This window comes from Oncorhynchus masou, chromosome 14 (genome assembly GCF_036934945.1).
Source record: "Oncorhynchus masou masou isolate Uvic2021 chromosome 14, UVic_Omas_1.1, whole genome shotgun sequence".
Taxonomy (NCBI): Eukaryota; Metazoa; Chordata; class Actinopteri; order Salmoniformes; family Salmonidae; genus Oncorhynchus; species Oncorhynchus masou.
Window position 1 is genome coordinate 16,313,885 of NC_088225.1, and position 13,345 is coordinate 16,327,229.

Here is a 13,345-nt window from a genome sequence, read left to right on the forward strand (position 1 = left end):
TACCACCTCTGCCATTTTCCTGTTTCAGTGGGGGCTCCTCTGGAGAATTTTTTCCCCATTTCAACAAAGCCTCCCCTTGACACGACAACACCATGAGAGAGGCTGTCAGCTGCTGCGGGCCTGGTCACTGTGGATCACACCCCATCAGATAGTGCCAAACATCGACAAGGGAGAGGGAGGAGAGGCAGGGAGGGGGTCTGCTATGCTGGCTCTGTTGCTGAGCAATGCCGGCAGGGAGGAATACGTATGAGAACTAACTGAAGCTATATTAGTGGGCAAAAAGCCGACATTCAACATCACTACCTCCTCTGCTCCAAACCATAATAATATCCCAGATGCAAAAACATACAAGTGATGAATCTATTGTTTAGAATACAGAGACCACATTTCACACTGTATCAGCATGAGCTATATGAATGTGACATGCAATCTCAACAGAATTAACCATAAGCACAATTATAGTAGTGGCCGTCGGTCTGGCACAGTGGATACTGAGCTAAATGTTTATTTGTGTGTAACCTGATAGAGGGCTATTCATGCATCAAATGTCTGTTTACTTACAATTCAAAACACAGAGAGTGGGCTCTCTGAACATTGGCCTGTACTTGACCCCATGATTATCAGCCACCAAACAGAGCATGCTCAAACAAACAGCATGCTAGTCATTTAAACCTTATCGATGAGTACTTGGAAATGAAACCTAGGGGAAATGGTTCAGTTAAAGACTGAACAAATTCAGTTCATGACAAGGAATACTACATTTAATCTAATGGTATGTTTCAATCAATAACATGTAATGTGTACTGTATCTCTCGTAGAAGACAGAGAGCTCCAACTACCAGATGGGTGGACAGACTGAAAATAAGATCCATGCAATTTGAGAGAGTTTCGCTGTATTGTTTAGTGTGATTGTATCCTTAGTTGTAATCTCTATGTGGTGCAATAGTATTATATGGGCAGCAGAGAGTGCTACAGACAAATAATACACTTTTCCACAAGATACAAAAATAGAGATTCCTGTGGAAAATGTAAACAGAATTGTGAGGGTCACATAAAGTTTCCCTGCCCCTGAAGTTCAGTGTGTGTGTTTTTTGATAAAGTTCTCATGGCAGAGATCTGAGAGTCTCCCTTGCTCTCAACAGTCCTAAATGCTCCACCAAATCTTGCTGACGTTGGACTAGGGATGGAGTTAATATGAAACAGCTACTGAATATGAATGAGGTAAATGAGAGCTGAAGAATGCTATCCCTTATCTCCGTGAAGATTAGATATTTCCCTTGAACTCTCGCCAAGGACATAAGAAAGAACCCATTTGAAGTGCCCGCTTGTCAGGGAATTTGATCGACATTGATAAAGTAGCATCATAAACCAGTGAGTGATATACAGTACAGTGTCTGGAAGGGTACATGATTTGAAGTAAAGCGCTAGAAAAACAGATGCCACAGCCAATAGTTTTGTTTTGTTGGTTGTTTGTCCATGGTCGTGGCGGCAAATTCCAAATCTAAAAGGATATTTAGCACTAGCCCGAAGCTAAAAACACATTGAGCAGTGAGTTATTAAAAGGAATATGTCTTTGTTAGGGGAACGTAGTGGGAGAAATACTTTCGGTGCTACTCCAAAAGATATGATATGTGGCTCTGTTCACACCAGGTGAACTGAACAGGAATTAACGACTTTGGTGAAACTCCACATGATTATTGCATTTCTATTTCCATGTGTTTCCCTTGCATTCAGTAGCATCTATGAATCACATGTCCAGCCTATGCAAATGGAAGAACCAAGAACACGGATGGTTCCTGATGTTGTGGGATTCTCTCTGGTGTTTACAGAACAACTGAGGGGTTTACTACGTATATAGCGAGATGTACCCAGGCTTTTCTGAAATGAACTAGCTTCAGATTGCTTCACATTCCAGCTCAGGCTACATCCGTACTACGACGATGGATATTGCTCATCCGCCTGCCGCTAACTCTAGCAGGCTTGTAACTGCGCATGCATGTATCGTTGCAGCCTGCAGCAGCCACACATGGCTAGTCAAACTCTTCATTGAGACAACACTGAAAAATCCGTCAGTGGCACATTTTTTTGTTTGTTGCTGAAATGATTATGAAATAAAAGTGATCTTGCAAATTCAGTAGGTTATGATGTGAAATAGGCTGTTAGAAGTGCCGTCTTTCTTTTATTACCTATCGTTAATGCCGTCTTCTGACATATTCAATCTCTCCCTATCCCAGTCTGCTGTCCCCACTTGCTTCAAGGTGTCCACCATTGCTCCTGTACCCAAAAAAGCAAAGGTAACTGAGCTAAATGACTAGCACTCACTTTTGTTATCATGAAGTGCTTACCTGACCCCTTAGACCCACTTCAATTTGCATACTGCCCCAAAAGATCCACAGATGATGCAATCGCCCTGGCACTGCACAATGCCCTATCCCATCTGGACAAGAGGAATACCTATGTAAGAATGCTGTTCATTGACTATAGCTCAGCCTTCAACACCATAGAACCCTCCAAGCTCATCATTAAGCTTGGGGTCCTGGGCCTGAACCCCACCCTGTGCAACTGGGTCCTGGACTTCCTGACGGGCGGCCGCCAGGAGGTGAAGGTAGGACACAACATCTCCACTTTGCTGATCCTCAACACAGGTGCCCCACAATGGTGTATGCTCAGCCCCCTCCTGTACTCCCTGTTCACCCATAACTGCGTGGCCACGCACGCCTCCAACTCAATCATCAAGTTTTCTGATGACACAACAGGGGTAGGCCTGATTACCAACAATGATGAGACAGCCTACAGGGAGGAGGTAACGGCCCTGGCGGAGTGGTGCCAGGAAAATAACCTCTCCCTCAACATCAACAAAACTAAAACGCAACAGCGCCTCTTCAACCTCAGGAGTCTGAAGAAATTTGTCTTGGCCCCTAAGACCCTCACAAACTTTTACAGATACACAACTGAGAGCATACTGTCAGGCAGTATCACCGCCTAATACAGCATCAGCACCGCCCGCAACCGCAGGGTTCTCCAGAGGGTGGTGAGGTCTGCACAACGCATCACCGGGGATAAACTTTTAGTCAATGCCACTCCGACAATGCTCGTCCTAATATTTATATATTTCTTAATTCCATTCTTTTACTTTCAGATTAGTGTGTATTGTTGTGAACTGTTTGATACTAATGCACTGTTGGAGCTAGGAACACAAGCATTTCGCTACACCCGCAATAACATCCCTTAAATGCATCCTGTCCTTAATAAATATAGGTATTTTAGGTATTTTAATATAACTATTTTTGAACACAAAAAAAAGAAATAAAATATTGAATCGGTTGTCATCCTCAAATGAAGGGAATAATTACGCAATGTTTGCAAGAGGGTGGCAATCTGATTTCATTGGTCCTCAACTAGCGACTCGGACACTTCATTCAGGATAAACTGAGTTATGCCGAGGTTTACATGGAAGACGGCAAACCAAATGTCATTGTTTTCAATGAAAACATGACGGTAAATTCCGCTGAGCCTGGCGGTGAATGCCGTCATCCGCCACAGTAGACGGGACTTGCCACCAAAGTTCAGACTTTTGCAGTCTGCCGTAGCATTATTTTCTAACTGTCTGTTTAGTGAAATCATCATAGCAACACTGGCTTGCTTTTACTGCCACTATCTTTCTTGCTTTCTTGTCCCGCTATGCCGGCGGGTATGACGGTTTTTGCTTACCCTGTCTAAACGCAGCATTAGCCCTAAGTCATGCTGCGTTTAGACGAGGGACAGCATTTAACGTCGTGCTCTCATTGAAAACAATGACATCTGGTTTGCTGTCTATCTCGTACCATCTAAACGCAGCATTAGTCTCCCCAGAGAAGGTTAGTTCTGAAGCATTCATTGCCATAGAAAGTTACCTGGCTAACTCCTCAAACCAGCTACTTAATATACACCCTGGTTCTGTGAGATTAGGATATCAGGATGCAAGGTTGCTATTAGATTAGGATAGTTCTGTCCTTGTGCTGTTCTTGTCTATTAAGGTTATGTATTATGCCATGTTTTATGTTTTGTTTGGACCCCAGGAAGTGTAGCCACTGTTTAGCAGTAGCTAACGGGGATGCTAATAAAATACTAAACTAAATAGTAAATACTACCAGGTTACGGTTTCCCTAGAGACTGGAGTTCACTGATGAAGAGGTACATCCTCTCATTTTCTTCTCAATTTTCTAGGCGTCAGATCGATCATGTACCATCCACACTCAAGGTGAAATCCATACGTGTCAATCCCCTTTGTCAATTATTCACTAGAAACTCAGAAAGGCGGATGGACAAACGGACAGCCAGACGGGCAGACAAAATGGATTAACGGACAGGCAGACAAAGTCCATGAACATAACAGCCAAACGGACAGTCTTGTTTTCAACATTCTGGAACTGATTTAATATCTTGCAATCACAATAAAAGAGATTTCCTATACAAGCACAGGAACAAACATTGGATGGTAATTACACAGTACATAACAGCATAATCAAGCACCATGCATAAATGTGCTGAGCAAACATCCATCTAATCAACTAGATACTATATGATCAGATAAGATGAAACTTTGATCACATGCTGCTGGCACAGGGAAGGGAAATGTGCTCAGGTGTAATGAGAAGGGGAGGGGCTTTAAGGCTTTAACTGTGAGGTGCTGGAGTGGGTGTATAGCAACAGCCTGCATACCCAAGGATCGGAGTAAAGTGACAGTCTCAGCTCTGTGTCGTACCCACTATGTTGTGGACAGTGAGTCTCTGCCTCCTGTTGGCCGCGTCCTCTTCAGGTGTACCGCTGGATAGATACAGCACCAAAGGCCAGCATAAAGTACTGCTCGTCTCCTTCGATGGCTTCAGGTGGGACTACGACCGCGATGTGGACACGCCAAATCTGGACACAATGGCCAAAGACGGGGTCAAGGCCAGATATGTGACCCCACCTTACCTCACCATCACCAGTCCCACACATTTCACCCTCCTAACAGGTACCTTCTGTAGATCGATACCCAGGCACAACACTTTTCTACAGGCTCCAAGAGAGCAGTGATTCTGTGGAGGTTCATGTTCATGTCATGGTGGTCCTTTTTTTCTCTCCAATTATTGGATCACAAGTCATTCCTAGTTTAGTTTATAAGAATTGTGAATGTGACTGGAAAAAATGAATTAACTGTAATTCAATGTCCCAGGGTCCAGCAGACTTTAGAGTTGAGTAAGATGATTATGTTGGGAAGGCTGAAGGAGGAATTTATATTTTCCTTCTCAGAAATTCTCATTTTTGACTCTTGAATCATCAGTGCCAGTTTAAAAGACATTTTAACTTCCTTGAAATTAAATTCCTTTAATCTCCAATGTCGGTCGTAAGACCTTGTCCAAGAAGCGCCATGGTACTCACAGGCTATAAAGTTGATAGAATTTGTCATGTGAATGTGGCAGACTGAATATTGAGAGATTGACAGTGACTCTTTTCAGGGCGCTACATTGAAAACCATGGGGTGATCCACAACATGTGGTTCAATATCACCACCAGTGAGAAACTGCCTTACTATGCTACCCAGTTTAAGAATGAGTGGTGGGACAACGGCACTCTACCCATCTGGATCACAGCCCAGAGACAGGTCAGAATGATTTAAGATGCACCTTCATCTTAAAACATTCCTGCATTTGCTTTACATTAATACAAATCAAATCAAATTTTATGTCAATGCAAATAGTCTGGATAGTCATTTAAATGTCTGTGCATATATGCATGTACGGAGTGTGTGAGTGTTGTATGTGAGACTGTGTGTGTGTAAGACGGTGTGTGTGTGTGCGCGTGACACCTCTCTTCATCTCCATTTGTATATTCAGGGCCTGAGGGCTGGCTCTCTTCACTTTCCTGGCACACAATCCACCTACCAGGGAGAGACGCAGACAGTGAAGGAAGTGGAACCACGGTTTTATGACTACAAAAACGAGACAAAATGGCAAGAGAACGTAGAGAAGGTGATGGGCACCTGGTTCAGTGAGATGGACCTGGACTTTGTGTCACTGTATTTTGGGGAGCCTGATGGCACAGGCCACAAATACGGGCCTGATTCCCCTGAGCGGAGGGAGATGGTCAAGCAGGTGGACAGAACAGTGGGCTACATCCGCAGCTTGGCTGAACAAAACGGACTTGCCGATAGTCTCAACATCATCATCACCGCTGACCATGGGATGAGCAATGTGTACCGCAACGGCTTGGTGAAGGAGATCACCCTTTCCAGGATCCCCGGATTCTCCTTCAGAGATATAGCCTTTCACCTGGTGGACTTTGGGCCCTCTGGGATGCTACTTCCCAAGAAGGGCATGCTGGATAAGGTCTACAACGCCCTGAAGGGGGCGCACCCTCACCTTCATGTCTTCAAGAAGGAGGAGATGCCCAAGCGCCTTCACTTTGCTAATAACAACCGCATCCTACCCATCATTCTCTTCTCTGACCCTGGATATGTCATTAACGGGGTGGGTTCATAGCATTGTCTCTATAGTATTTAGTAATAGTAGTTCGCTTAAACAAATGCAGATTTTTTTTAAGGGTTTCAGTCACGCACAGAACCAATTTCATGCACACAAAAAGTGAAATGAAGGCACACTTTTACTTTTGTGAGACTACACATGCATATTGTTGTAGACTTTCCAATTCCATGCTTTAATGTGAATTACTGATTAGACGATTGGCCTCAGTGAACATAGTATGAGCCAAGAAGCTGGTTTAAAAATAACCATGTAGCCTATACAGTATATCTTTCGGCATCTAGAATATTTAATAACTTATATAATATACAGTACAGTTTGGCACAACCTCATGCATCCCCATGCATGCATTATGTGATTTCTGATAACATGCCATATTTCAATGGACTACAAATATTGAAGGAATTACCAAGTGAATTTGGTTTGTAGCGATGGAGAAAATGGAATCTTTTAGACCGGAAACAAGGAATTCAACTCTAATCTTAATACATTACAATTTTAATCAAGTGCATTACCACCTTCCCAGGATAATGCAGGTTTGGCTGATGGCATGCAGAGCTCTCTAATGCTTCATGAAGATATTCATGCCACAAAATTCAACATTAGCATTTAAATTTGACTTAACCGTGCTGCCTGCAACTTTACCACTGAAAGTGCTACATCACTCCACTGAGAGATACTAAATCATAAAAAAATCTGATTCTCATTTTTGCATACGAGAGATGGCCACTACACATCAACATACTGTAAAACAGAAAGAGCTCAATTACAAATGTCTTCAAATGCTATACTGACAGTAACCTATCAGAGGAAGTGATCACACCTGAACGCATATAAACCCATTGAAGGCTGTGGTTCCAGTGAGGATATGTGGTAGAGTTCAGTTGATCTTCAGTGTAACGTCTGATTATCAAAATACATAAGTTCAGGGTATTTGACCCTCTTGTGTCTCCTGTTTACGGACCCTTTATTTAGACATTTCAAAAGCTGCTCCTCTCAGTTTTATCAAAGCAAATATTATTCAAGTTCAGAGAAGGGTTACATAATATCTATGGTAATTAGCCTATCTTCTCCCTGTGTATCTAAATATATCAGTGTATTTTCTGTGAACAAAGTGAAGATAAAAAAAGTGTCCGTATAACTGTATCGCTTGCTGTTCATACAATCCATCGTAATATCCATCTCATGATCAAAGTAGTTGTCCTGAATGACCAAAGGAACTATGTGATGTTTAGGCCTCCTTAGTTTATGAAAGGATTCCCTCTTATCCTGATTAACAGTCCTTTTAACAGTATGTGTCTAATAATGGAGAACAGGGAAATTCTCCCGTTTCGGTTCTTATAAGCACTGAGCAGATGTAATGGTTGCTCAAGCAACCCTTTCCTTCAGTTAGTCAACATCTCCCTCTGCTGTCCAGTTGAGAGTACATCATAGAAAGACAAGTTGGACTTCAGGCTTCCCATTATGATGATCAATATGAATTGCAACATTCTGATCATTCACGATTTCACTTCTCCTACTCTAAATGGACTCCTACAGATTTGATCACCCTGACTCTTCTTGGCTCTTTGTCTCTACAGTTCTTCCCAGTGCAGTTCAACGTGGGGGAGCATGGCTTTGACAACGAAGAAATGGACATGAAGCCCTTCTTCAGGGCTGTGGGGCCGGCGTTCCAAAAGAACCTAGAGGTGGGCCCCTTTGAGACAGTGAACATATACCCCTTGATGTGTCACATACTGGGCATCAAGCCTGATCCCAATGATGGACACCTGGATGCCACAAAACACATGCTGGTCTCTGCCACAGAGGGTAAGTTTATATCAGGCTAATGACCCAAAAAGTGTATTACACCTGCTCCTTCATTACACAGCCAAAGTAATCTATTGTTTAACGCAATGTATATAGAATGTACAAATATGCAACAAATTACAAAATTAAATAAAAATTAGATTAATAATGTGTCATTGACATCTGTGTACACAAATCAAATGACATTACATTTGCATTACGTCTTGTATTTCAGACCTCCGTCAGGACATAAAATCAAATATCTTTGTTGGATTGGCAGCAGTGGCTGGATTTCTTGTTGTGGTCTTCATAGTGGTTGTGTCGTTTAATGCATTCAAGAAGGAGAAAAATGATAGAAGGTATGCATGTCTGAATTTTTATACAAATGAATGGGAATTGGAAAATGTGAAGAATACTTGCCTGTACAATCTGATATATAGATATGTGTGCAATGTGTCTAAGCATGTAATAAGAGAAAAACATAGAAATTGACTAACCACAGATACAGGCTCAGATACGGTTTCATTCTCCTAATGGATAAAGGGCAAATGATACCTCAAACATACAGTATTAAAATAAACAAGCAGACAGATATTTGCCCACTGGCAAGTACATAGAATTGCAAACAACTTTGCTTTAAATGCTTCATTTCTTTTGTTTACTGCCAATGTTGGATTCCGTCAGTCTCTCCGCTTCTGTCACTGTTTCTTCCTCTGCCATAACTCAAGACAATAATGGACTAATTGGAAGCTTTCTATAGTTAAGGTGTAATTCCTAGAGACAGGTGAACAAACTGAATGAGTCAAGCGGTGGAAACAATCTGTCAGGGGTAAAAAAAAAAAAAAAAGAACAAGTCAAGTGCTCTGTCTGTTGATACACTTGATGGTCAGGGTAGATATGGGCTGTCATGCTGGCTGAACTCCGGATTGATCTCAATCTGTTCACTTCCTGTTGCTGATTGTAGTCAGCGGGATACTGACTTGACAGAGGCTTGGTTGGATAACATGGTGCAGATAGGCTACATAAAGTTATAAATTCTGTAAACATGAATGTTTGGGTATTAATGATTTAAACGTGTCATTGGTTTAGTCCTCAAACTGAATGTGAAATGTACATTTTAAAGAACTATGATAACCCTGTGTCAACATTCATTCTGAATAATTGGGAAGAAGTTATAATTTTTTCCTATGTTTCAGCTCTGAGAAGTCAGTGATTCCAGGGGGAAAGGAAATGACTCAAACTGCCCTTTAAACTGCACCCGAAGTGAAATCTGAAATGGATCAACAAAGGGACGTCACTACTTATGACATACTCCCTAAAAACCACCTCATCACAGACTAGTGCATCCCCTCCATGTTGAGACTGACACCCTGCAGACTGACCAGAGAGGTTTTTTTTTTCCTATGCCCCTACAATCACCATGCCCCTACAATCACCATGCCACCTGGGACAACTTATGCTTATGACATTTTCTAAAAGGATGTATTTTCTAAACAAGGATTGGTGCCATGATACACTGATGAGATCAGTAGACTACAGCTACACTAAAAGAACACATCTGAAACTGAAGTCACTGGACAAAACCAGTTCAAAAAGTGACAAATTGTATACTCTGACATCATTATATGAAAGATGGAAATCAGAAATGGATTTATAATTAAACTAGTTATATTTTGCAAAATCCTTTCAACTAACAAAATAATTGTTTGTGTTTTTGTTCTGGATGGCAGTGAGTGAGTGAGTGGAGTGAACCTATAGGTTTCTGTATAAATAAGTTATAGAAATAAAGGAATGGAAATACCTTTCAAGTGTCTGAATGGGTTCTTTGTTTAGGGGGAAATCCTGTACATTAACACTGTGCCAAAGTTTTAGGCAGGTGCGAAAAAATGCTGTTAAGAATTGTTTCAAAAATATACATGTTCATTTATATTTATCAATTAACAAAATGCAAAGTGACTGAACAGAAGAAAAATCTGCATCAAATGAATATTTGGTGTGACCACCCATTCTCTTCAAAACATCAATTCTTCTAGGTACACTTGCAGACGGTTTGGAGGAACTTGGCAGGTAGGTTGGCCCAAACATCTTGGAGAACTAACCACAGTTGTGGATTTAGGCAGCCTCAGGTGCTTCTCGTGCTCCATGTAAACCCAGATTGATCTCAACATAGAGTCTGGGCTCTGTGGGGGCCATACCGTTACTTCCAGGACTCCTTCACGCTGAAGATAGCGAAAGTCGTTAAGAACTGTGTGTTTGGGGTCGTTGTCATGCTGCAGAATTCATTTGGTGACAATCAGATGCCTCGTTGATGGTATTGCATGATGGATAAGTATCTGCCTGTACTTCTCAGCATTGAGGAGACCATTAATTCGGACCAAATCCCCAACTCCATTTGCAGAAATTAAGCTCCAAACTTGCAAGAAATCTCCACCATGCTTCACTGTTGAACCTCCGCCATGCTTCACTTGCCTGCAGACTCTCATTTGTGTACCGCTCTCCAGTCCTTCAGCGAACAAACTGCCTTCTGCTACAGCAAAATATTGCACATTTTGACTCAGTCCAGAGCAGCTGCTGCCATTTTTCTGCACCCCAGTTCCTGTGTTTTCGTGCATAGTTGAGTCACTTGGCCTTGTTTCCACATCAGAGGAATGGCTTTTTGGCTACTAGTCTTCCATGAAGGCCACTTCTGACCAGACTTCTCCAGACAGTAGGTGGGTGCACTAGGGTCCACTTTTCTGCCAATTCTGAGCTGATGGCACTGCTGGACATCTCCCGATTGCGAAGGGAAGTAAGCATGATGTGTCTTTCATCTGCTGCAGTAAGTTTCCTTGGCCGACCACTGCGTCTACAGTCCTCAACGTTGCATGTTTCTTTGTGTTCTTCAAAAGAGTTTGGACAGCACATCTGAAAACCCCTGTCTGCCTTGAAATGTCTGCCTGGAAGAGACATTGCTGATGCAGTATAACTACCTTGTGTGTTGTTGCTGTGCTCAGTCTTGCCATCGTGTATGACTTTAACAGTAAATTGTCTTCAACAACCTCACCTGGTTAGCTGAGTTTGGCTGTTCCTCAACCAGTTCTATTCCTCTTACACAGCTGTTTCTGTTTCAGTTAATGATTGTGTTTCAACCTACATATTGAATTTATGGTCATTAGCACCTGTTTGGCATAATTGTTTAATAATACACCTGACTATATGTCTACAAAATCCCTGACTTTGTGCAAGTGTACCTTGTAGAATTGATGCTGTTTTGAAGGCAAAGGGTGGTCACACCAAATATGGATTTGATTGAGATTTTTCTTCTGTTCACTCACTTTGCATTTTGTTAATAGATAAAAATGATCTATTAACATGTCTATTTTTTACAGCATTTTTTCACACCTGCCTAAAACTTTTGCACATTACTGTATTTCTTGACATGACCTTACAGATATATTTTATATATATTGTCATTTGATAATATATCAACTGGATTTAAGATGGTGATTACTAATTGTTAAAATAATATGTGAAAATACAACACGTGAGAAGATAATTATCTAAATGAATAGGAAATTACATCGAAAATCTGCATTTTAACTTTTTTAATTATACTGTAAATTATGACAAACTATCATTACAGGTCATCATTATGCTAGTGAACATTACCAGAAGAGTAATACAATTAGAATAAAGTAACAGGCCTGACTAAAGGCCTTCCATTTTAAATAATAGAAAAGGAATTGGGTATGGGGGGAAAGTTCTATTTTTCATACAAGGCTTTCAGTAACATATTTTCCAGGGAAAACTCCAATAGAGTACCACAGTATGAGTCATTATACCCATAAAACCTAGCGGTCAAACAGGGAAATGGGTCCATTCATTTTTCCCATAGGGGTTTTTAGTAACACTTAAAATAAGGGCTGTGTTTTGTGTAGGCTTACCCTGGCATGACATGTTGATAACCATGTAAATCTCTCTTGGACAAGGTGACTTTTATCAATACATTCGCCTGTATTTACCCCACAAAAATGAAATAATTAGCTACAAATACCATGATGATCTGGACGAGACTGCCGAATCGAGGCAAAGGTAAGAATCTCTGGATTAACTATCTAATGTTGGCTAAATGTAGTAATGAATAAATTGGCTAAACTTCTGTTAGACAAGGTGTCAGCTGGAGATGACATGCAGGAGCTTGCAGGGCTTTGTAGTATTGCATGATGCTAATTAGCATTTTCAAATCTGAGAGTAAATAGAGCCGATTATATTTATAAAAGTCACCTTGCCCGAGAGGTTTATATGGTTTTCAAAACGTCACGCCAGGGTAAGCCTACACCGAGCACAGCCCTTATTTTTAAGTGTTTCTAAAATCCACTTTGGGAAAAATGAATGGTGGAAAAATGAGAGTTTACTCCGCCCAAAATCTTTCCACGAAGTGAGGCATTTTTGCATGGAGGTCAATGAGAGTGTCCAATTTGGTCAACAACAGATGTAATTACTAATTTGTTACATGAGGCTTATTTGATCTGTTCTAAGTTTCATAATGGTTATGTTGTTAGGAATTCGCTGATATGTAGAAGCACGTGGCATTTCAGAAACAAAAAAAAACAAAAAAATTACTTTATATTGTTGTTCAGACTAGAACGAATTGCAAAAATCGCTGAAATTGGAGACTTTTATCTCCCTCACCAACTTCAAACATCTGCTATCTGAGCAGCTAACCGATCGCTGCAGCTGTACATAGTCTATCGGTAAATAGCCCACCCAATTTATCTACCTCATCCCCATAATGTTTATATTTATTTACTTTTCTGCTCTTTTGCACACCAATATCTCCACCTGTACATGACCATCTGATCATTTATCACTCCAGTGTTAATCTGCAAAATTGTAATTATTCGCCTACCTCCTCTTGCCTTTTGCACACAATGTATATAGACTTTCTTTTTTTCTACTGTGTTATTGACTTGTTAATTTTTTACTCCATGTGTAACTCTGTGTTGTCTGTTCACACTGCTATGCTTTATCTTGGCCAGGTCGCAGTTGTTAAATGAGAATTCGTTCTCAACTAG

At 41.1% G+C, this 13,345-nt stretch overlaps 1 protein-coding gene across 1 annotated transcript; it reads left to right on the plus strand.

Annotated features, from left to right (window-relative positions):
• Window positions 1-4,673: 4,673 nt before the first annotated feature.
• Window positions 4,674-9,683, plus strand: LOC135554377 (ectonucleotide pyrophosphatase/phosphodiesterase family member 7-like). The gene is made up of 6 exons (XM_064986658.1): window positions 4,674-4,996; window positions 5,481-5,626; window positions 5,859-6,491; window positions 8,084-8,312; window positions 8,527-8,650; window positions 9,488-9,683. Exons 1-6 carry the CDS (start codon window positions 4,750-4,752, stop codon window positions 9,540-9,542), a joined length of 1,434 nt encoding a protein of 477 aa, XP_064842730.1. The 5' UTR covers window positions 4,674-4,749; the 3' UTR covers window positions 9,543-9,683.
• Window positions 9,684-13,345: the final 3,662 nt, after the last annotated feature.

Excerpts from the sequence above, each read along its gene's own strand:
- LOC135554377 (XM_064986658.1), top strand. The coding sequence starts at position 4,750 with ATGTTGTGGACAGTGAGTCTCTGCCTCCTGTTGGCCGCGTCCTCTTCA. Across the intron at positions 6,492-8,083 it reads CTGGATATGTCATTAACGGG|TTCTTCCCAGTGCAGTTCAA; the intron begins GTGGGTTCATAG and ends TTGTCTCTACAG. Across the intron at positions 8,651-9,487 it reads AAGGAGAAAAATGATAGAAG|CTCTGAGAAGTCAGTGATTC; the intron begins GTATGCATGTCT and ends CCTATGTTTCAG.